The following is a 24,777-nucleotide window of genomic DNA, read 5'->3' on the forward strand; positions in this document are numbered from 1 at the left end:
AAGACTCCTTATATGGCTGTGGATGAGCTAGGAGTCAGCTTACCTTTTCCACGTTTTCCCCAAAGTGTCTGCAGCATTGTGACGTATTTGTAGGCATATCATTGGAAGATTGACCATAAGACACTCCATCTACCAGGTGGTCGCTTGGTGTCCTCCGTCGCAATTTTTGCGTAATCTCCAGCTGCAGTATTTTTCCGTTTGCCTCGGATGAGAAACCGACTGCCAGGAATGATTTTTCATCGAATAGAATTGTGAAAAACACCTTGAGGATTGATTCTAAACAACGTTTGCCATGTTTCTGTCGATATTATGGAGCTAATTTGGAAAAAATGTGATGAACAGAACGGAGCCATTTCTCTTACACAAATAATGTTTTTGGAAAAAATGAACATTTGCTATCTAACTGAGAGTCTCGTCATTGAAAACATCCGAAGTTCTTCAAAGGTAAATTATTTTATTTGAATACTTTTCTTGTTTTGGTGAAAATGTTGCCTGCTGAATGCTAGGCTTAATGCTATGCTAGGCTATCAATACTCTTACACAAATGCTTGTGTAGCTTTGGTTAAAGCATATTTTGAAAATCTGAGATGACAGTGTTGTTAACAAAAGGCTAAGCTTGTGTTTCAATATATTTATTTAATTTCATTTGCGATAGGAAACGTTGCGTTATGGTAATGAGCTTGAGGCTATGATTATGCTCCCGGATACAGAATTGCTCGATGCTAGAGGTTAATGGATTTGAGCCAATCAGTTGTGTTGTGACAAGGTGACAAGGCAAAGGGTGGCTACTTTGAAGAATCTCAAATCTCAAATATACAGTATTTGGATTTGCTTTATCACTTTTTTGGTTAATACGCGATTCCATATGTCATAGTTTTGATGTCGTCAAACTTTTCACTGGTACTGAATATAATTATCATTCTTTTTTTTTCAGTGGCAGTCACAATTTCTATATAGGGGAAACACTGGGCTTCACAAGCTCAACTCAGCCTTATTTCTGCTGAGAGGATGGGTTGCATTCAAAAGACATGGACAGAGTCCACCCGGGCACCTTCCTCTGCATGGTCACACACACGGAAAATGACGAGGTGCATTTAGTTAATAACATTTATTAAAATAGTCAATGGTCATCCTTACAGCCATGAAATGTCATTTAACTTAAGCTGACAGAGTTATGTATCATAGTTTTCTCAATGGCGGCAGAGAAAAAGCAACATTACAAAGCGGGTGATGATATCTGTCAACCCGAAAGTGAAAAAGAATGAGGTTGAGTTGAGTAGTTTGTTAATACTGGCACTAAAGGCAGCATAAATAAAACCTCAATGGTGAGAAACAAATGGACTTCTGCCTGATTACACACCAGTAGAGCTTAACTCCAGGGAAGTGACTGCATGCAGCCACTATGTACAGTTACAGACAAGGCTACAGTTGAATCCCAATGCAATCAGTACTCCCTGTTCTCTGCACCCAAACAGCTTATTCACTCCATCCCTATCCTCCTCCAATCGTTTACACTCTCTCTCTCTCACCCTGTTCTCTCACTATTTCTCTCTAGTCATATCCTGCAAGATACAGCATAAACATGTCTAAACTAGGCAAGTGGAAAAGTGTAAAAGGACAACTGTGGATGAAATGATATCCACACTGTATCAAGAGAGAGAGCGAGTCTGTGAACCAACACGGACTGAGAGGGAGTGGGAGAGTGTTGTCCTTATACTCACTCCAGTGGTGGAAAAAGTACTCAATTGTCATACTTGAGTAAAAGTAAAGATACCTTAATAGTAAATGACTCAAGTAAAACTGAAAGTCACCCAATAAAATATTACTTGAGTAAAAGTCTAAAAGTACGTGGTTTTAAATATAAAAAGTAAAAGTAAATGTAATTTCTAATATATACTTAAGCATTAAAAGTATAAATAATTTCAAATACCTTATATTAAGCAAACTAGACGGCACAATTTTCTTACTTTACGGATAATATTACAACAATTAAAATGTGTAATAAAAAAAAAAAGCATCTGTGTTCGTGAATCAACCACATCAGAGGAGTTAGGAATGACCAGGGATGTTCTCTCTCCATCTCTCAGCGTATGGGTGAGTGTTTTTACTCACACTCTGGATCCGTTTGTATTCACACAGAAAGGAAATGCAAAATAGGCTGTCATGATACTCTGGGAAACTCAACGGGACATCTCTGGGGGGGTAAATAAGCTCACTGGGATACACACAGTAAATTGGCAATAAAGTATTCATTAACCCCCATTTAGAATTAACCCCCATTCAGAGGGGAAGTGGGGGAAACAAGCAGCCAAGTTAAGTTTTCGAACAGAGACTTAACATTGTAAACTGAACCAAGTTTCTATCTGTAAAACAATGGGAAGCCTTTGATGAGCTCAGGTTTGGAGTGCACCTGAGGGGGTAAGAGAATAGAGAAAACTCCAGAGCTGGATCTAATTAAAAGGAAAACAGATGAGTGAAATCTCCTGGGGTTAAGTGGAGCACTATGCCAAAGCATTTCAAAAACATTATCTTTTCCCTTCACACCCATAATATCCACAGATATTCCCAATTACAACACAGTTGTTGACATGGCGATAGGCCAGCCAGGGGAGAGTGTAAACTATCCCCCCGGCTCCCGTGACTCCCAGCACCCCCATATCCATCAAATCATCACCCAGCACCCCCATGTCCATCAAATCATCACCCAGCACCCTCATGTCCATCAAACCATCACCCAGCACCCCCATGTCCATCAAATCATCACCAAGCACCCCCATGTCCATCAAACCATCACCCAGCACCCCCATGTCCATCAAATCATCACCAAGCACCCCCATGTCCATCAAATCATCACCAAGCACCCCCATGTCCATCAAATCATCACCAAGCACCCCCATGTCCATCAAATCATCACCAAGCACCCCCATGTCCATCAAATCATCACCAAGCACCCCCATGTCCATCAAATCATCACCCAGCACCCCCATGTCCATCAAACCATCACCAAGCACCCCCATGTCCATCAAATCATCACCAAGCACCCCCATGTCCATCAAATCATCACCAAGCACCCCCATGTCCATCAAATCATCACCAAGCACCCTCATGTGCATCAAATCATCACCCAGCACCCCCATGTCCATCAAATCATCACCCAGCACCCCCATGTCCATCAAATCATCACCCAGCACCCCCATGTCCATCAAATTATCACCCAGCACCCCCATGTCCATCAAATCATCACCAAGCACCCCCATGTCCATCAAATCATCACCAAGCACCCCCATGTCCATCAAATCATCACCAAGCACACCCATGTCCATCAAACCATCACCCAACACCCCCATGTCCATCAAATCATCACCAAGCACCCCCATGTCCATCAAATCATCACCCAGCATCCCCATGTCCATCAAATCATCACCAAGCACCCCCATGTCCATCAAATCATCACCAAGCACCCCCATGTCCATCAAATCATCACCAAGCACCCCCATGTCCATCAAATCATCACCCAGCACACCCATGTCCATCAAATCATCACCCAGCACCCCCATGTCCATCAAATCATCACCAAGCACCCCCATGTCCATCAAATCATCACCAAGCACTCCCATGTCCATCAAATCATCACCAAGCACCCCCATGTCCATCAAATCATCACCAAGCACCCCCATGTCCATCAAATCATCACCCAGCACCCCCATGTCCATCAAATCATCACCAAGCACCCCCATGTCCATCAAATCATCACCAAGCACCCCGATGTCCATCAAATCATCACCCAGCACCCCCATGTCCATCAAACCATCACCAAGCACCCCCATGTCCATCAAATCATCACCAAGCACCCCCATGTCCATCAAATCATCACCAAGCACCCCCATGTCCATCAAATCATCACCAAGCACCCCCATGTCCATCAAATCATCACCCAGCACCCCCATGTCCATCAAATCATCACCCAGCACCCCCATGTCCATCAAATCATCACCCAGCACCCCCATGTCCATCAAATCATCACCAAGCACCCCCATGTCCATCAAATCATCACCAAGCACACCCATGTCCATCAAACCATCACCCAACACCCCCATGTCCATCAAATCATCACCAAGCACCCCCATGTCCATCAAATCATCACCCAGCATCCCCATGTCCATCAAATCATCACCAAGCACCCCCATGTCCATCAAATCATCACCAAGCACCCCCATGTCCATCAAATCATCACCAAGCACCCCCATGTCCATCAAATCATCACCCAGCACACCCATGTCCATCAAATCATCACCCAGCACCCCCATGTCCATCAAATCATCACCAAGCACCCCCATGTCCATCAAATCATCACCAAGCACCCCCATGTCCATCAAATCATCACCAAGCACCCCCATGTCCATCAAATCATCACCAAGCACCCCCATGTCCATCAAATCATCACCCAGCACCCCCATGTCCATCAAATCATCACCAAGCACCCCCATGTCCTTCAAATCATCACCAAGCACCCCCATGTCCATCAAATCATCACCAAGCACCCCCATGTCCGTCCATTTTTCAAAAAGCAGTAATGGGCCTGGCCTATAGAATGTACAGGCAGCACAGAGAGAGGCCTGTGGGATGGTGTGCAGGGCATTCATTGACAAAAAGGCCTGCTGACAGTTTGACACCCACCCCCAGGTCTCCCAGAATGTGAATGTAGTTCTGTGAATGGAAGGCAGACCTACACAAACGCCGCTGTGGCTCGAGAGGCCTGCAAGACCTTCACAGGGGGAAGAGTGTGTGGGCGACACAGAACAACAACAAGGGGATTGCAAGCCGGGGTCCCCGCTTTCTCTCCCCCACCAATGGAGAAGAGGCACCATCACGGGGGTCCTTGAAAAGATGGGCCACAAACAAAAACAAAACCGAATTGGGTAAGAGCTGCCCTGGCCTGGCCTCAAACTCCTCACGTAACAATTAACACCTACCTACCTACTCCCTATCTACTCCCTACCGACTACTTACCTACCTACTCCCTACTTACTACCTACCTACTACTTACCTACCTACTCCCTATCTACACCCTACCTACTACTTCCCTACCTACTCCCTACCTACTCCCTACGTACTACCTACCTACCTACTCCCCACCTACTACTTACCTACCTACTCCCTACCTACTCCCCACCTACTCCCTACCTGCCTACCTACTCACTACCTACTCCATTACTACTACTCCCTACCTACTCTCTACCTACTACTTACATTCCTACTCCCTACCTACCTACTTACCAACCACCCCCCTTCCTACTACTTACCTGCCTACTCCCTACCTAGTACTTACCTACCTACTCCCTATATACTCCCTACCTACTACTTACCTACCTACTCTCTACCTACTAGTTACCTACCTACTCCCTACCTACTACTTATCTACCTACTACATACCTACCTACTCCCTACCTACTACTTATCTACTACTTACCTACCAACTCTCTACCTACTACCTACCTACCTACTCCCTACCTACTACTCACCTACCTACTACTTACCTACCTACTCCCTACCTACTACTTACCTAGCTACTAGCTACTCCCTACCTACTACTTACCTAGCTACTAGCTACTCCCTACCTACTCCCTACCTACTACTTACCAACCTACTCCCTACCTACTACTTACCTAGCTACTCCCTACCTACTACTGACCTACCTACCCCCTACCTACTCCCTACTTACCTACCTACTCCCTGCATACTCCCTACCTACTACTTATCTACTACTTACCTACCTAATCCCTACCTGAAAATGATATATTATGTATTGTTCCAAATAGTTGCCTTTATCCTTTGCATGCATTGGAAAACACTTAGTTGGTATACTTTACAACAATATCTGACCTCAGTCCTTGGCATTTGTAACATTAATGATGTAGTTTGAATTTTGATTTTTTTTTAAATTAATGCACAGAAATTTACATTTACAGATGAGACATGGAGTCTTCTGTTTTAGCAGTCAGTTTGCAACACTGTAATATGGCCAACTAATCTAAACTTTAGTTCCTGAGGTAAACTCAGTTGAGTCCATTTGGTTCAAATCTAAACTATAGTCTCCCACTCTCATAACTCAGCTTGGTGACTACATTGTATGGTGTTCCCAGTCACAGCCCAGAGAGAGAGGGGGTGAGAGAGAAAGAGAGAGATAGATAGAGAGAACTCAGTAACAGAATATCCAACTGACAGAAGAGGAGAGGAAGAGCGACCATTGACCTCCTCAGTCAGGTTCAGGCCCTCTGGTATGACATTTCTGAGGAACTCCCACATAGCTGACCTCTTGTGAGAAAGGAGTTGTGTACATGTATGTAAGAGGGCTGTTTACGACAGATAGGGTATGGGGTAAGTCCATACCCCATGTTACGTGGCAAAACTCCTGAAATATAATGACAAACATCAACTAATAAATGGATAATCCAGCTGGACATGTTTTCAGAGGATAATGTTTTTGGCCCTTAACGTGCTCCCCATACTGCTAAGAGAGAAAGAGAGAGAGAGATTTAGCCAATTACTAACTGGTAAAAACAACAGAAGGAGCGATATCCAACAATCATCTTCTCACCCTGAAATGAACAAGAGAGAGAGAGATACCCTTGAGCAGTTGGAGGATAAAAATGATTCAAATGTATCACCATCACCACGTCATGAATATTGTCCCCAACACTACACTCATTGCCACCTCACAATTGTCCCAGTGCATTGCCATCTCCCCTCCAATTCCAGTGCTCTGTGCAGTACAGTGAGACGGCGGCCTCTTGATCTAAGGAAGCACTAGACTGCTGTCATGAGCCATTGTGGTCATTTGAGTTGGAGTAGAGCTGGAAATGCATTCTCCCTGTATCCAAATGACAAGACAAAGAAGCCTGTGAAGGTCATGGCTCAGTCAATCTGCACTTGATCTCTGTCTGGGTCACTGCATACAGGCTCTCTCACTCTGTCTCTCTCACTCTCCCTGTCTGTCCCTCCCTCATTCTCTATTTTTCCCACCATTCCAGTAAATCTGAGCACTTCAAGATGATCCTGTTATAATAGCCTCACTTGCACCGGGGTTCTGTTTTCAGATAGCCTTCTAGCCTCAGCTCAGGTTTAGGGGGAATTATTAGACAACTAATCCCTCTGTACTATTATTCCCGCTGACATGTAAATCGTATCTTCCACAGGGGCAGTGCCACGTCCAAGAATACACTGTGGTTTGGATCTCAATCTGAGAACAGAGCCTTGTGTACAATGGGACAAGAATACACCGTGGTTTGGATCTCAATCTGAGAACAGAGCCTTGTGTACAATGGGACAAGAATACACTGTGGTTTGGATCTCAATCTGAGAACAGAGCCTTGTGTACAATGGGACAAGAATACACCGTGGTTTGGATCTCAATCTGAGAACAGAGCGTTGTGTACAATGGGACAAGAATACACCGTGGTTTGGATCTCAATCTGAGAACAGAGCCTTGTGTACAATGGGACAAGAATACACCGTGGTTTGGATCTCAATCTGAGAACAGAGCCTTGTGTACAATGGGACAAGAATACACTGTGGTTTGGATCTCAATCTGAGAACAGAGCCTTGTGTACAATGGGACAAGAATACACCGTGGTTTGGATCTCAATCTGAGAACAGAGCGTTGTGTACAATGGGACAAGAATACACCGTGGTTTGGATCTCAATCTGAGAACAGAGCGTTGTGTACAATGGGACAAGAATACACCGTGGTTTGGATCTCAATCTGAGAACAGAGCCTTGTGTACAATGGGACAAGAATACACTGTGGTTTGGATCTCAATCTGAGAACAGAGCCTTGTGTACAATGGGACAAGAATACACCGTGGTTTGGATCTCAATCTGAGAACAGAGAGTTGTGTACAATGGGACAAGAATACACTGTGGTTTGGATCTCAATCTGAGAACAGAGCCTTGTGTACAATGGGACAAGAATACACCGTGGTTTGGATCTCAATCTCAATGCTCTGTTTTCACTGGTGAGGAAAGCCACTAAATCCCACAGGAAGTGACAATTATGCCACCTAGAAAAGAGTGACCTTCAAGGGTGAAACCCTGTGGTTCTGTTAGACAGTTTAGTCTCACTGCTTCAGTTTAACCCAACAAGTTGGTGCTGAAAGAAAGGTCCTTTCTGGAAACAATCAATTATCTATCAATTTCTGTATTGTATTTTTGGTGAGAATAAAATCACTTGCTCTCTACACAAGTCTGTCTACATACAACCCATCACTGAGTACTGTAGACTGACTTAGCTAGCAGACTGCTTGGATTTCAGCTCTGAGAAAACTGAATCCACTGAAGAAAACCATAGCAACCATTTTGATTAAAGGAAACACTGAGGTAGAGTCTTACTAGCATTCATTTGGAACATGTGCCTTCATTTAACCTTCAAATGTCTGCGTATGTTCACTGTAAGAGGCTCAGTGTAATCTCACAATATCAAAGGCTAACATTGTTTCTGCTCTGCTTTTACTTGATGGTCTGGTTCTGCTTTTCTGTTATTCTAGTTGAATAAATAGTGAAACTGTGTGAGTGCGTATTTTAAAATAAAAACAAAGGTGTACAGGCCCCACTGGTCTGGTACCATAGGGAAAGAGTAATTCATATTATCTGGATAGATGTTATTTTCCAGCATGGCGAGGGAGCAACAGATGCAACAACATGGCCGTGAAAGAGGAGCCAGACAGATAGACAGACAACATTGGGCCTCGGTTTCAATCAAGACAGGGCTCTGACAGAATCAGGAACCCGAGCCCAGAGGATGTCCACAGGTGAAAGTCTCACCAGGGAGGGAACACCACACACACTGCAGCTCGGTTCCCTTGTGTGCTAAAAGAGAGCACCATTGCCACTCCAGGAATTCCAAACACTCCACTCCCTTTGCATTTGCCGCTGTTCCCTTGTCAATGGAAGAGATAGGGAGTGGGAGAAGGAGATAGGGAGTGGGAGAAGGAGATAGGGAGTGGGAGAAGGAGATAGGGAGTGGGAGAAGAAGATAGGGAGTGGGAGAAGAAGATAGGGAGTGGGAGAAGGAGATAGGGAGTGGGAGAAGGAGATAGGGAGTGGGAGAAGAAGATAGGGAGTGGGAGAAGGAGATAGGGAGTGGGAGAAGGAGATAGGGAGTGGGAGAAGGAGATAGGGAGTGGGAGAAGGAGAAGAGTGGGAGAAGGAGATAGGGAGTGGGAGAAGGAGATGGGAGGAAGAGTGGGAGAAGGAGATAGGGAGTGGGAGAAGGAGATAGGGAGTGGGGGAGAAGTGGGAGAGATAGGGAGTGGGGAGAATAGGGAGTGGGAGAAGGAGATAGGGAGTGGGAGAAGAAGATAGGGAGTGGGAGAAGGAGATAGGGAGTGGGGAGAGTAGGGAGTGGGAAGAAGATAGGGAGTGGGAGAGTGGGAGAAGATAGGGAGTGGGAGAAGGAGAAGTGGGAAGATAGGGAGTGGGAGAAGAAGATAGGGAGTGGGGAGAAGAAGAGTGGGAGAAGGAGAGGGAGTGGGAGAAGGAGATAGGGAGTGGGAGAAGGAGATAGGGAGTGGGAGAAGGAGATAGGGAGATGGGAGAAGAAGATAGGGAGTGGGAGGGAGTGGGAGAAGATAGGGAGTGGGAGAAGAAGATAGGGAGTGGGAGAAGAAGATAGGGAGTGGGAGAAGAAGATAGGGAGTGGGAGAAGAAGATAGGGAGTGGGAGAAGGAGATAGGGAGTGGGAGAAGGAGATAGGGAGTGGGAGAAGAAGATAGGGAGTGGGAGAAGGAGATAGGGAGTGGGAGAAGGAGAGAGGGCAGGGCACCAGGAAACTGAACCCCCTAGACAGCCTGGACTATATTTAGACGATACACTGTCACCTTCAGTTTCCCTCCCCAGAATAATCCTTCCGCTTCAAGTTAAGTTCCATGCCGAGCACAGTGGGGATTGACCCTGCCTGCGTCTCCTGTTCCTCCATAGAATCTGTTTACACACTTAATGAAAAACACACTCACTCACTCACTCACACACGTGTGCATGTGCACAGACACCCAAGATATTACACATTGCGACAGAAAGTGTCAACAAGAGAATTTATCAGCATCAATCATTCCGAAGTTCGGCCCAGATGTTCACGCATTGAGCAACGCTGCTAACTCTTGTTTAACCCCAATAGATTCCAGAGGGAAGCTCCAACACTTTATCAGCATAAAAAAGGTGGACCACTTAAGTAAGTGAATTCTGATACATATTCTATTAAAAACTACATGGCCACGTGGCCTTAGGTAAGCTACTTGCAGACTCAAGTGCCAACCGGCAAGATTCTATAACAGCAATTCTATAACCCTGCACTACAATGACAGCAATTCATGGACAGTCATAAAAACTACAATGTGCTTTTAATGACCAACACATGAATATGAGTGAACAGAACAGATTTTTCAAGTCCAGAGGAGTCAGAAGCTGATAGTAGGGGTGCAGTACTAATGGCTGGCTGGCACAGATATGAAATGACATCGTGACCGCTGTGATGTTTTATTTTGAGAGAGAAAGTAGCATCATGACACAGTATCACAACTGGATTAAGGACAGTGTGTGCAGAACCACTCCCCCACGTGTGACCCTGCTGGGATCATAAACCCCTCTACCACCTGACGTGGGCGGGGGTGAGGGCTGAGGAGGTAAGGGGGTGAGGGGGTAGGGGTTAAGGGGGTAAGGGGGTGAGGTCAGGGAGCAGGTGTAAGGGGGGGACTCATGCCACCCTCCCCTCCCTCCTGTGGGTAATGTGGACCACAATGGAGGATTAACACTGGTTTTGGAACACAAGAGCTCAATGTACTGACCTCACAACATAGAGCTTCAACACTCTCTCTCTCCGCCTCTCATACTCACAAGTGCACACACATTTTTGTATGCACACAATATGCATCTGACACAGTGAGACTTGCTTTCCTGACAGAAGTGACACTCCTGTTGAGTGTATTATGAATCCGAACCTACAGCCCAGAGAGAAGGGAAAGACCAGGCAGTGTTTCCATATGACCACTGACCTCCAGCGGCCAATGTTCAATAGTTAACAATTGTATTACAGATGGGCGCTCTGTGCCTGACAGTGGAGCACAGTATTTCTCAACAAGTATAGCTGCTGTGGGGGGAAACTGAGGTCTGGGTCAGGGCCAAAGTAATAGCGTTTTTTAATGCTTTGTCAGTCATTACCTCCCCACCACTGCAATAGGGACCAGGAAGGCCTGCTAAATGTAATTCGACAATATAGCCAAATATTTTAATCTGTGCCAGATGCAAGGGAGCGTGGTTTGGTTTCATAGGATCATTCGAGTGATAAGACCCAGTCAGCCAGTGTGAAGGTGTGGCTGTAAGTGAACACTTGTCCTCTAATGTATTCCTAAATGAACAATGGGGCTGCTGTCTGTATTCTGTATGAATATTGTAATGGTGTAAACATTGACTAGTGGAGGCGGTGAAAGGGAGCCACTGGGGGATCAGCTGGAAGATGAACTGACACTCAGATTTATAAAAACGAAAACAACTACTGGTAAACAGCGCGGACAGTATTAAGCTGCTTCTAATTTCCTCTATTGTTGTTCAGGTTCTGCGGCATTAACACACTGGCAAATAACACTTTACATTACAGATACAACACTACTGTACTTCAAGGGCATTGGAAGTCCTGAGTGCAGGGCTATAAACCTTGAAGGGAAGTTTACAACTCCGGCAGCACCAGAAATAGACAGAAAGACGGAGCCAAAGAGTAAAAATAGAAGCGTGCTGTTACCTCCGGGCTAGACGGGGAGGGTGCAAAGGAGAAGTGTGAATGAAAGATGGGGGCAGTCAGTCAGTGTAGCTTCCTCCTGCTCTGAGACACCTACCAATGGTATTCCCGATCCCAACCACGTGGTCCTTCAGTGTAGCTTCCTCCTGCTCTGAGACACCTACCAATGGTATTCCCGATCCCAACCACGGTGGTCAGTCAGTGTAGCTTCCTCCTGCTCTGAGACACCTACCAATGGTATTCCCGATCCCAACAACGGTGGTCAGTCAGTGTAGCTTCCTCCTGCTCTGAGACACCTACCAATGGTATTCCCGATCCCAACAACGGTGGTCAGTCAGTGTAGCTTCCTCCTGCTCTGAGACACCTACCAATGGTATTCCCGATCCCAACCACGGTGGTCAGTCAGTGTAGCTTCCTCCTGCTCTGAGACACCTACCAATAGTAATCCCGATCCCAACCACGGTGGTCAGTCAGTGTAGCTTCCTCCTGCTCTGAGACACCTACCAATGGTATTCCCGATCCCAACCACGGTGGTCAGTCAGTGTAGCTTCCTCCTGCTCTGAGACACCTACCAATGGTAATCCCGATCCCAACCACGGTGGTCACAGTGACCAACATTCCTGCTCCTCTTCGGATGCCAAAAAGGGAGTAATCCCATGTGATGTCACAGCATTCCCAAGCATTCCCACCATACCCCATAACTCCTAATACACTTGAGAACAACTGTTTCAAATTCCATTAACCCCGCCAAGGAAAAGGTGAGAGGGAGACCGTGTGTAGAGGTAGATAACTTCAAAGATATTGCAGTTAACAGGAAGCTAGAAACAGCAAACACAACCAATGATATGATAATATACATACCAATGTGTACACCATGGTCTTGTCAGCACATCTCTGTGGAGGTGGTTGCGGGGGAGGGACATGTCATCACCACCTAGCCCAGGTCCTGTCATGTTATTTACAACTATGGTACCTCTTGACCCGGTCCCTTTGTTTATTCTCACCTTAAGTTGACCTTATATTAGCAGACAAATGTAAAGAACCTATGTCCTAGAGGCCTTGCTGAGATAATATAGACACTAATGGCTTTTATTCACAACTCACACTTTCTGTAAACATATGCATACAGCATATGCAATGGTTTTACAATAACAATAAACAAAAGCTGACGTTCTATTTGACTACAATGAGTATTTAGTGAGTCATAGTAAGCTACGTATTAAACAGCACAGCTGTAGCCAGGGTTCATGTGCGGTTTAAAACCTCAAAAGGCTGAGCCATAAGCAAGGATCACTCCATAATGGATGAGCAATAACATGTCTCTGTAGCTCAGTTGGTATAGCATGGTGAATGCAAAGCCAGGATAGTGGGTTCAATTCCAGGGCCCACCCATACCTAAAAGAAACATATGCACGCATGCCTCTTTGTATAAAAGTGTCTGCTAAACAGCATATATTGCTACTAGTGTCATAAATAGTATTATTACATTATGTCAGAGGGGGGATATGAGCCAACAAAGTAGGGTTACGCTCATCTGTCATGCAGGGGAATTCTATACCAAAACATGAGAAGATGGAGAAGAATCGCTGGAGCAATGCCTATCAGTGCATTTGTTCGTAAAAATGATTTGTCATTCTCCATGGGTATTGTCAATCTGCATTTCAACACGGGTAATCTGTGAAACAACACAGATAGGGCTAAATCTGCTGTAATCTACTGTAAATGGATTTACAAGGAGCCTTACATATAAACAATCACTTATTAGTTGTCATTTTGGAGGCTGTATTCTCTCAAACAATACTTTTGCATGGCAATTCACTGGCTTTCACTTTAGTAGTGGAGGGCTTTGGTTTATCTTAACTTTCTCCAAAATCTGGAATAATGCCTTTACACTGAATGTATTACATACAGTGCATTCGGAAAGTATTCAGACCCCTTGACTTCTTACACATTTTGTTACATTACAGCCGTATTCTAGAATTGATTAAACTGTCTTTTCCTCATCAATCTACACACAATACCCCATAATGACAAAGCAACAAAAAATATTTTTTTGATTTTTTTTAGCAAATTTATAAAATAAAAAAAATATCACATTTACATACGTTTTCAGACCATTTACTCATTCCTTTATTGAAGCACCTTTGGCAGCGATTACAGCCTCGAGTTTTCTTGGGTATGACACTACAAGCTTGGCACACATGTATTTGGGGAGTTTCTCCCATTCTTCTCTGCAGATCCTCTCGAGCTCTGTCAGGTTGGATGGGGAGCGTCACTGCACAGCTATTTTCAGGTCTCTCCAGCGATGTTCGATCAGGTTCAAGTCCGGGATCTGGCTAGACCACTCAAGTACATTCAGAGATTTGTCCTGAAACCCCTCCTGTGTTGTCTTGGCTGTGTGCTTCGGGTCATTGTCCTGTTGGAAAGTGAACCTTCGTCCCAGTCTGAGTTCCTGAACGCTCTGGAGCAGGTTTTGATTAAGGATCTCTGTACTTTTCTCCGTTCATCTTTGCCTCGATCCTGTCTATTCTCCCAGTCCCTGCCACTGAAAAGCATACCGACAGCATAATGATACCACCACCATGCATCATCGTAGGGATGGTGCGAGGTTTCCTCCAGACATGACGCTTGGCATACACGCCAAAGGTTTCATCAGACTAGAGAATCTTGTTTCTCATGGTCTGAGAGTCCTTTAGGTGCCTTTTGGCTTCCGTCTGGCCACTCTACCATAAAGGCCTGATTGGTGGAGTGCTGAAGAGATGTTTGTCCTTCTGGAAAGTTCTCCCATCACCACAGAGGTACTCTGGAGCTCTGTCAGGGTGACCATCGGGTTCTTGGTCAATTCCCTGTCCAAGACCCTTCATCCCCGATTGCTCAATTTGGCCAAGGGGCCAGCTCTAGGAAGATTATTGGTGGTTCCAAACTTCTTCCATTTAAGAATGATGGAGGCCTCTGTGTTCCTGGGACCTTCAATGCTGCAGAAATGTTTTGGTACCCTTCCCCAGATCTGTGCCTCGACGCAATCCTATCTCAGAGCTCTACAGACAATTCTGTCGACCTCATGGCTTGGTTTTTGCTCTGAAATGCAATTTCGAGTCTCATAGCAAAGGGTCTGAATACTTATGTAAATAAGGGGGTTTTTGGCAAATAATTCTAAAAACCTGTTTTCGCTTTGTCATTATGGGGTACTGTGTGTAGATTGAAGCAATTTGTATTTGTATTTATCCATTTTAGAATAAGGCTGTAATATAACAAAATGTGAAAAAAGTCAAGAGGTCATGCAACAATTTCTAAGATTCTATTTATTTATCATGTGTTGCACCCTCGACAACCACTTTGATTATTATTATTATTTGACCCTGATGGTCATCTATGAACATTTGAACATTTTGGCCATGTTCTGCTATAATCTCCACCCGGCACAGCCAGAAGAGGACTGGCCACCCCTCATAGCCTTGTTCCTCTCTAGGTTTTTTCCTAGGTTCTGACATTTCTAGGGAGTTTTTCCTAGCCACCGTGCTTCTACACCTGCCTTGCTTGCTGTTTGGGGTTTTAGGCTGGGTTTCTATTCAGCACTTTGAGATATCAGCTGATTTAAGAATGGCTTTATAAATACATTTGATTTGATTTGATGTGTGTGTGACAAATAAAATTGGATTTGATTTGATGATCACGCTGTTTAATCATCTTATTGATATGCCACACCTGTCAGGTGGATGGATTATCTTGGCAAAGAAGAAATGCTCACTAACAGGGATGTAAACAAATGTGTGCACAAGATTTGAGAGAAATAATTGTTTTATGCGTATGGAACATTTCTGAGATATTTTATTTCAGCTCATGAACACTTTACATGTTGCATTTATATTTTTGTTCAGTATAATTCACTGTATTCTCCAGTTTTCCAGGTCTGACTTATGGGGGTAGATGGGTGGAGACATTCCCCTCTTGGGGATTGTTGGCGACAGCAGTCTTGTCTGAGCTACCCCCATAGAGTGCAATTGATTATCTATGGCGACTCACTTCACTTTATGCCTAAGTTAGGTTGGCCATTTAAATGAGCTGTGAGGTATTGATTACACAGATTCCTATTAGCTTTCCTAACTGAAGAGGACTTCACAGCTCTGGCTATCAAAGTCCTTCACCCTGGCTGTGATCGTGCAGGGCAGGAGACAGTGATAAGCCTGACCGAAGTCTACCCTTTCAAGGCTCTTATCTCATGCTTTCACTGGCTACAGATGATGGCTAGACTTGAAATATCCTCACTTTCTAACATTCAAGTTTTAGAGTGAATATCTTGAGACATACTAATGCTGAACGTTTTCTTATTTACAAAAGCAGAGATTCATGCTCCACATTTGGCTGCATATAATTGACACTCAGTCAGTAGGCCAGACCAGACTGCATCATAGAGATGTAGGATCTTAATTCCACCAGTATTGTCGTAGCAAAATAATCCTGCAGCAACAGAATTTGAACATGTAGTCCATAATGTTGCTTGATGGGTGGTTAAGCGATTAGCTGGATAAAAGTAGGCTATATGAAAAGTGCAATCATGTTAATATAACCGTGTGTTAGTGCTGGTTTTCTGTGAATTTATGTAAATCACGAAGCTCATCTGCATTTCCTTAAGTGGAGGAAAATTCTCAGCAACAAAAGAGTGATCAAATTAAGAGCCTGCATCTATCTGTAGGTGAAGTTCCCTGGGGAAGCATTTCAAGTAGAAAGAAAAAAACAATTAAGAGGTTCTCGACTTACTCTCCACGTAGGTACGACCTGTTTAATGGGGAAGTGAGGGCCCCTTGTGTACGAGGTCACGGTCCTTAGCGCTTCTCGGGAGCAGCAGAGTAAGCAGGTTTTGGCAAGCAACCAAGCTCACAATAGTTAGAGACCAGACCATTAAATAACCAAGAAGGGATGTCAGCTTAAAGTTTTTAATTTGGGATACGTTTAATATGATACGGCACCATTATACGGCACTTTCATAATGAGCATATTATACATAAAAGTATATCAATATAACACCGGCAGTCGATGCCGTTTAAGATGAGGGAGGACTGTAATTCATATTCCATTCACACAGTTCAATGTAACAGCGATAGGTTTAGGCTACTACAAGATATTACAATTTTCCTATAACCATGATGAGGTTGCTACAAACTAGGTTATGAATTAAAGTTTAAAACGTAGGTGCACACACTCAATACCGTCTTGCACAGTCTTGCCTGTATTTAACTGATCTAGGGTGTAATCATTAGTCCAACAGTTGCAAACAAGAGTTTCTATTGGACAAATTCAGGTATGTTTATTCCCGTTTCATTCTGCTTGCTTCCGTTTAAGAAAGTTTTTTAACAGACCCGGCAGAATAAATACAGCCCTGAGCAAGAGTAAACACAGTTCACTTTCATATAAGCTGCGTTGTATTCCTTCTTGCATCAATGCGCTCTACTCCTCTCACCTTATCCCTTTGCTTGTAAACTTCAATGCACAACACATCAGCTGTATGTGACCAGATGAAAAACCATACCATAACCTCTACACACAGCCTACATCATTATCACCATATTAGCTAACGTCATACTCAACATAGCTAATATAACTAATGCATTAGTAAACCACCTAGAATCATGCAGTAACGTTACAGTGTACAGTCAGTAAGCAGTTTAGCACATACACCGGCGGGGCCCGGCGGCAAAAAAATTGTCAAACCAAAATCTGTACTTGACTTGGAAAAGTTTCAGTGTTGTGTTGAATAGTCATAGCCAGCTAGCTAACATAGCATCCCTCTGTTTGAGCAGGGTGTTTGAGTAGGCTAAACTAGCTAACAGCATTTGCTAGATAAGTAAGTGAACCCACGACCGTATGGCCAGGCAAGACTCCAACACCATCATTAAGTTTGCAGATGACCCAACAGTGGTAGATCACCTGATCACAGACAACGATGAGACAGCCTATAGGGAGAAGGTCAGAGACCTGGCCAGGTGGTGTCAGAATAACAACCTATCCCTCAACGTAACCAAGACTAAGGAGATGATTATGGACTACAGGAAAAGGAAGAACGAGCACGCCCCTATTCTCATCGACGGGGCTGAAGTGGAGCAGGTTGAGAGCGTCGAGTTCCTTGGTGTCCACATCAACAACAAACTAGAATGGTCCAAACACACCAAGAAGCCTATTCCCCATCAGGAAACAAAAAAAAAATTGTCATGGGTCCTTAGATCCTCAAATGGTTCTACAGCTGTAACATCGGGAGCATCCTGACTGGTACGGCAATTGCTCGGCCTCTGACCGCAAGGAACTACAGTGGGTAGTGCGTACGGCCCAGTACATCACTGGGGCTAAACTTCCTGCCATCCAGGACCTCTACACTACGCAGTGTCAGATGAAGGCCCTAAAAATTGTCCAAGACCCCAGCCACCCCAGTCATAGACTGTTCTCTCTACTACCTCTTGGCAAGCGGTACCGGAGTGCCAAGTCTAGGACAAAAAGGCTTCTCCACAGTTTTTACCCCCAAGCCATAAGACTCCTGAACAGGTAATCAAATGGCTACCCATACTATTTGCATTGTGTGCCCCCCCTGCCCCAACCGCTCCATTTTTTTATGAAATTCACTCAGGAGGTTGGTCCTCCCCTTCCTCCTCTGAGGAGCCTCCACTGCAATATACATGTTATGCTGTGTCAAAGCCCATAGCCCATAGCACCCTTTGATTCCCAAAACATCAAAGGACGCCCTAAAGAGAAATCACAAACTTGTTGCTATAAATCTAGTTAGTAAGTACGATCTATAAAAATAACCTACATCGCCAGTCAATAGTAAAATGCATCCCTGAAACTGTAGTGAATAATTAAAACACTATAATGCAAGGTAGAAAGTGCAGCTGCTTTGTCAATGTGGGGTTTACAAGGTACTAGAAAAGCAATTAAGTGGGTGAATCACAATATTGAAGGGGGAAAAGGCTCTCTCCAGAGCTTAGGAGAAAAGCAGAGTCAGTAGACTGTGAAATGCATCATGACTGGGTAGCAAAACAAACAGGTAAGCAAGAGAGCCAGGTTCTCCTCTGTGTCTGCTCGTCAGCAAACAATACTGCTGGATTTGCCAAAAAAGTATTGCAGCTAATATAAAGAGCAGGCCACAATTTCAAACGACACACTTCTGAGAATTTTTTGAATATAAAAAAAAAAACATTCTAAGAAAAACAATCAACTGAAAAACGAAAAAAAAAAAAAACTTTGTTGATGCAGTTGAGTAAAAGCAATATATTTGAAGATATTCAACTAGAGAACTGGGTATATTGATATTTGGGGGAAAATAATGAAAGAAATGCTGAGCTCTGGATACGTGTTCAGTGATGTGTTTAATCTGCCTTGATTAAAGAGGGAAAGAACCTTTAATATTGAACTGTGCCAGCCCAGGAGTCCTGGGAAATGGAAGCCAAAGCAAACAGGGGCACTGCTCAGTCCCTTAGCGCTGCTACGGCTGCTAATCGCCGGCTAGATTGGAGAGAGGGACAGACCTTAGGGACAAACAACGCTCTGCTTGGTTGAACCAGGCAATTTGATCTCAGTAATACCCGCTACACGCTCCCTCCAAACCCCACAACCCCCAAGCCCTACCCCACCTCATCTACATGGCCACTGAAGTGCATGAACAAAGCCCTGAGATGTGTCATTCTGTAGAGGGACCCCTGATCTGATAATGACCATGATAGTGTTATCATTACATGCTAAAATGCTGCAGGCTAAGTCTTTTTAATACATCACTTTCACCTTTAGATAGTTCCTTCTCCATTACAAAAACACCAGAGAATCTAATCATGTTGATTCAAGGACACCTTATAACTACCATTCTGTATCAGAGGGAAAATTGTTCTAAAAAATACACTGTTGTCTTTGTTAACCTCAATTTGAAGCTTTTTTTCTCCTTTGTTTGTGTTTTTAATTATTCGTTCAATACAGTAAAGTGGAAGCAGTTGCTGAGACTGACCCTGCCAGAATATTTAAGAGAGGAAGCAAATTAGAATCGCTTGATTTGTTAGTGGTCACTATGACGGATCTGTGGTGCAACATGACTCATGACTATGCTGTAAGTTCTTCCTATGGAATCAAGAGCACTTATCAAGGCCAGAATCATCCCATTTATCTGATTATCATATCATCAGTCACACAAAGGGTGCACACACAGTGCAGAGCAGTAGAAAACAGAAAATGGGGTGATTCTTTTAATGACGCCACACAATGGGAGGAAGCTATTAGAGGAGAGAGCTACATGAATTCAAGACTCCAGATAGAAACCACTAGAGGGAAGACCAGAGATGTCTGCCTCTTACCTTTGAAGGAGATGAAGACGCGGGGTGAAGCATGAGGGTCGTTGATGTTGTGATTGCACAGAGCCCCAACAACCAGGGCCAGGAGTATGTGGACCGTCCATAGACCTGCCAACAGCATGGTGAACCAACCTCCAGGTAAAGAACAATCACAGAACACTGGAGGAAAGAAGAGGTCAACAATTAAACATTTAAAAACATTAGCTGCTAAAAGTATTACACAGTGGTATTTACGATGATAGCTTCCTTGTGAGAGCTGTGAACATCTGATATTCCATCACTCATGCTTAGGGATTACACCCAGACCATTGGACCTTTGAAAAGTAGAGAGTCCAATTCCATTTGGCCAGAGTCATATTGGACCTTGATGTATGCGAGACAAAATGGAAAAATCAAGCTGTCTCCTCCATTGTTCCCTGCCTCTTGTGCAAGAATATGCTGTTATCTTCTAGTCCCACCAAACACATTCCTCTTTCAAGATCACCAACCCCGTGCACTACTCTGTAATTATGTAGTCACCTAATGTAAGGTTATACCTCGTCTTCACACAAACCAGAGTGATTTTTTTTTTGTCACTGGTGTAATCTCACCTCTACAAAATAGAATACAGCATTGAAGATAAAATCAACCAGAGTCTTACCAGAACCACTGGGATTGTTGATTGAAACTGTAATAACATTAACATGATCAAATGTAGCAATGGAGCCATACCTAAAAGGAATGGGCAATACACTCAAGTTATAAAGGGTAAGCAGAATACTGCATGCTTTATTAATGATCCAATGCAGCCATTTTTATCTCAATATCAAATCATTTCTGGGTAACAATTATGTACCTTACTGTGATTATTCTTTACCATTTAATTGAAAACAATCAAAAATAGCTTCTTAGCAAAAAGCTATTTTTCAAGCAAGAATTTTGCTAGAATGTCTGGGCGTGGCCTGAGTGACGGGTCTAATTGAACGAGCCTAATGGGAGGGATATGTAACCTGAAACCTGGCTGTTATTTGCAGAGAGGAGGGCAAACTCTCTTTGTTATTGGCCTATTAACTTATACCACCTGATGATTTCACCAGGTGGTCCAAATTTTTTTTTAAATTGCAAACAAGCTGAAATGTTTGGTGGTCTTTTCAAACAACTCTTACACTAAAAGGGAATGATGCTCTTTTTCACAAATGCACAGTATTATTCCAAGCCTCATAGTGTGGAAATATATATAAAACGCAGGAAAATCAAGTTTCGACTGCCCTGCCCCTTTAAGGGTAGTACGGTGTTGCCTAGACTTGATACAACAACAAAAAAACTGCCAAACTCAAATCTAGGGTAAGTATTATTATTAGTCTTATTTCATGGCTTTAACAGTGTCGGGCAGATGCCACTGTGGTTAATAAACCACAGATCCATGGATGTTCAGGCTTGGCCAACAAGCTCATGCCATCTACTAGATACAGTGCCCTGCTCTTATGGACACTGTCAACCTTCACATTATCCTGATTCCCACAGTCAAGGAGCTATAGCGCTATTACTTCAGCTGTAACAGGCAGTTTCTGTGTCCCATAGCCCAGGGTGCTACGACATCACATGCACCTTGGATTCAGTGAATACACATCATCAATGTACAACGTTTCCTTTTTGATGGCTATACAACCACTCTGCATGTGATTGCAAGTGAGCACAGTGTAAAGGGCCCTTCAACCACAAACACAACATGCAGGCTGCTGGAGAGCTGGGGCCAGAGCCTACAGCTCAAAAGAGATCATTTAACCAAACGGGTTGGTTAGGGTGGATTTATGAGTATAACCAGCTGTTCAAACCTCAGCTATTTGTGGACAATTTGTTAACTGGGCAGCTGTTTATTCTGAGTCATGGTCCGATTCCTTCACACAAGCAAATTAAATTAAACAATGAACTATTTACAAATAACATTTAAACTGACACAGACACACACCAACACACGCAGGCGCATACACACACACACACACACACACACACACACACACACACACACACACACACACACACACACACACACACACACACACACACACACACACACACACACACACACACACACACACACACACACACACACACACACACACACACAGTTACACACAGACGTGCATGATTTTCCATTTGCACAATATCCTAGGAATTCTAATTTGATTAAATGATCTAACAGGTCCAGATCCAATGTCTTCCTCTTTATGTTCTTGAAGTGCAACAAGTGTAATAGCAGTGTAATAGCGTGGGCCTACACTTGAAAACATAAACATAAATTCGTTAGAGCTAAATATAGGAATGACGCTCAGTAGCCTTGGCATGGTTCTCATCAAAGGATCGAAAATGTATAATAAACATGACACCTAATTAAGGCATCTCATCCCCCACCCACCCCATCGGTTCATTGGCATGTCATCACTTTTACATTAGATAAGCATTTTTGTTCAAATGTCAACAAACTAGCCTATAATAATACATAATTTTGGTTCCTCGTTAATGCATTTTATCAGAGGTGTTGCCTAATTGTCTGTTCTCAGTACTTGTATGTGTTTTTGACAGCAAACATGACTTATTGCTGTATCGTGAATCAAGACAATTGCCACGTTGAGCATGATTTACTGTCCGAAAGACGGTAAAGACCACTATTAAAACTCGCTTTTAGCCACTCGCCCTCTTTCTGCTTGGTCCAGCGGCAGCCGCGCTTGACAATTCAGCGGGCTATTAGGATCATATTCGAAGAGTAGGATTGCATACTTTCTGCAGGCTTTCGGGCGTGGGTATGCTACCTTGCTTTCTTAGAGAGACGTGTGCGCTTCTAATGATTTGTGCACTTTTACCAGAGACAAAATAACCTTTGTGGATGACTAAATCCCGTACGTATGTTTATTCTAAAAAGAAAACACATAGGCTATTGCAGAATCTATGTGAACAATCTTTGAAATATTATGCTATTTTGAAAACTGGAGAAACTCATTATCAACACTACCTGTGTTGAGTTTTGCGACACAAAGGTACTAATTTGTCAGATAGATCTGCAGCTGGTAACGTTAGTTGTTCCAGCACATGAGTGAACAGAAAAAAAGGAAAACTCGTTTAAAGCATGGCACGCCTCCCGAGTGGCGCAGTGGTCTAAGGCACAGCATCTCAGTGCAAAAGGCGTCACTACAGTCCCTGGTTCGATTCCAGGATGTATCACATCCGGCCGTGTTTGGGAGTCCCATAGGGCTGAGCACAATTGGCCCAGCGTTGTCTGGGTTTGACTGGGGTAGACCTTCATTGTAAATAAGACTGACATGACTAGTTAAATAAAGGTTACATTTTAAAAATGGTAAAACTAACATGACATGGCATACACGTTTATAACAAAGTCGAAGTGTCCAGCATTGGCTGTCACACTGAAATTCAAATGTTCATTATAAAAGCCTAATTTAACAAGCCACATTAAGCTGTTTTTCATACAGGCTAACCTAATCAACAACAAAAAAGTAACAGTTGTATGCCAGTACAGAACTTATTAGATCCATTTTGTCACAGCTCTTTTGGAGAAACAGCATGTCAAATGTAACCCACCAGTAAATAATGTCAGTGCTGTGTGCAAATTGTAGGCTGTTTGAATGCAAAGCATTACCCTTACAAAAATAAAAGTGCAGTAACTGGAGTCGACTGTGGTATTTTGGACGCAGTTGAACTGCAGTTATATTGCACTCTAACTATAGTTACACTGCAGTTATAACTGTAGTACACTAAACATGTTTTATTTTTGGACGCAGTATTTGCAGCATACTGCAGTAATGATTCACTGTACTACATTTATAATGCACTCAGACTGCAATCTTTTTTCGTAAGGTTAACGTTATGAATAATTACCTGATTGTCACTTTACTCTCCACAAATAACTTTGAGTCCAAGTCCAACCTTACAAGTCATCGAAAAAACCAACAGAATTCCACGAAATTGTTCGCCTCTCGTCTCTTGTCTCCAAGTTTAAAATGTATACGATCCGGGTGCCGTTGCAGGTCAGTCTTTAGAGATACACCTGAGCCGGGTGTGTTTATTGCTGCCCAGTACAATGCTCATGAGGAGCAGCTGAAACCGTCTCTCCAAATCAATTTTGTGAAAGTTTAATGACAAGTTGTGACAAGTCCAATGTGACAGATCCCGGAAAACAGACAATTTTAAGTATTCGTCTTTGTCTGAAATTCGTCTATAAACGCAGAAAGTGTTCCTGGTAAAAGTGTATTCGCTTCGGACTGCAAAGGGAAACGCGTTGGCAGGTGGATGCAATGCCTACACTTGCGTTGAACACACCCACGGCGAGGGAAGTACCTTAGCTGCCGCCGCCCATTCCTCCCGCCTCTAGATAATCAGTTTGATAGAACCGACCGGACTATTATGGTGATTCATTGGTCAACAGTATCAGTATCCCTCAAACCAGATTGACTACACATTTATGAAAAACACACGCACATTTAACGCTTTGATACTTTGTTCCCACATTCGCAAAGTATTCAGACCCCTTGACTTTTTTACACAGTTCGTTATTATATAATGGATTGAATCGTTTTTTCCCTCATCAATCTACACACAATGCCATTAATTAATGAAAACAAGTTGTTAGACATTTTTGAAAACTTTTAGAAAATGCATTTACATGTATTCACTACA

The 24,777-nt window shown here is 43.5% G+C and overlaps 1 protein-coding gene across 4 annotated transcripts in view; it reads right to left on the reverse strand.

The window, feature by feature from the left end:
• LOC124002680 (semaphorin-3F-like) overlaps positions 1-24,398 on the reverse strand; it is an 86,571-nt gene extending 62,173 nt beyond the window's left edge. For 2 of the 4 annotated variants that reach the window (XM_046310306.1, XM_046310304.1), the window contains exons 1-2: positions 23,980-24,398; positions 20,113-20,268 (exon numbers count right to left, since the gene is read on the reverse strand). In XM_046310306.1, the coding sequence (XP_046166262.1) occupies positions 20,113-20,230 (118 nt within the window). In that variant the 5' untranslated portion in view covers positions 20,231-20,268; positions 23,980-24,398. The remainder of the gene's footprint in view (positions 1-20,112; positions 20,269-23,979) is intronic. The other 2 variants (XM_046310303.1, XM_046310305.1) reach the window with 2 other exon arrangements.
• Between the last annotated feature and the right edge of the window lie 379 nt (positions 24,399-24,777).

The sequence above is a fragment of the Oncorhynchus gorbuscha genome, linkage group LG18, assembly GCF_021184085.1.
Source record: "Oncorhynchus gorbuscha isolate QuinsamMale2020 ecotype Even-year linkage group LG18, OgorEven_v1.0, whole genome shotgun sequence".
Lineage (NCBI taxonomy): Eukaryota > Metazoa > Chordata > Actinopteri > Salmoniformes > Salmonidae > Oncorhynchus > Oncorhynchus gorbuscha.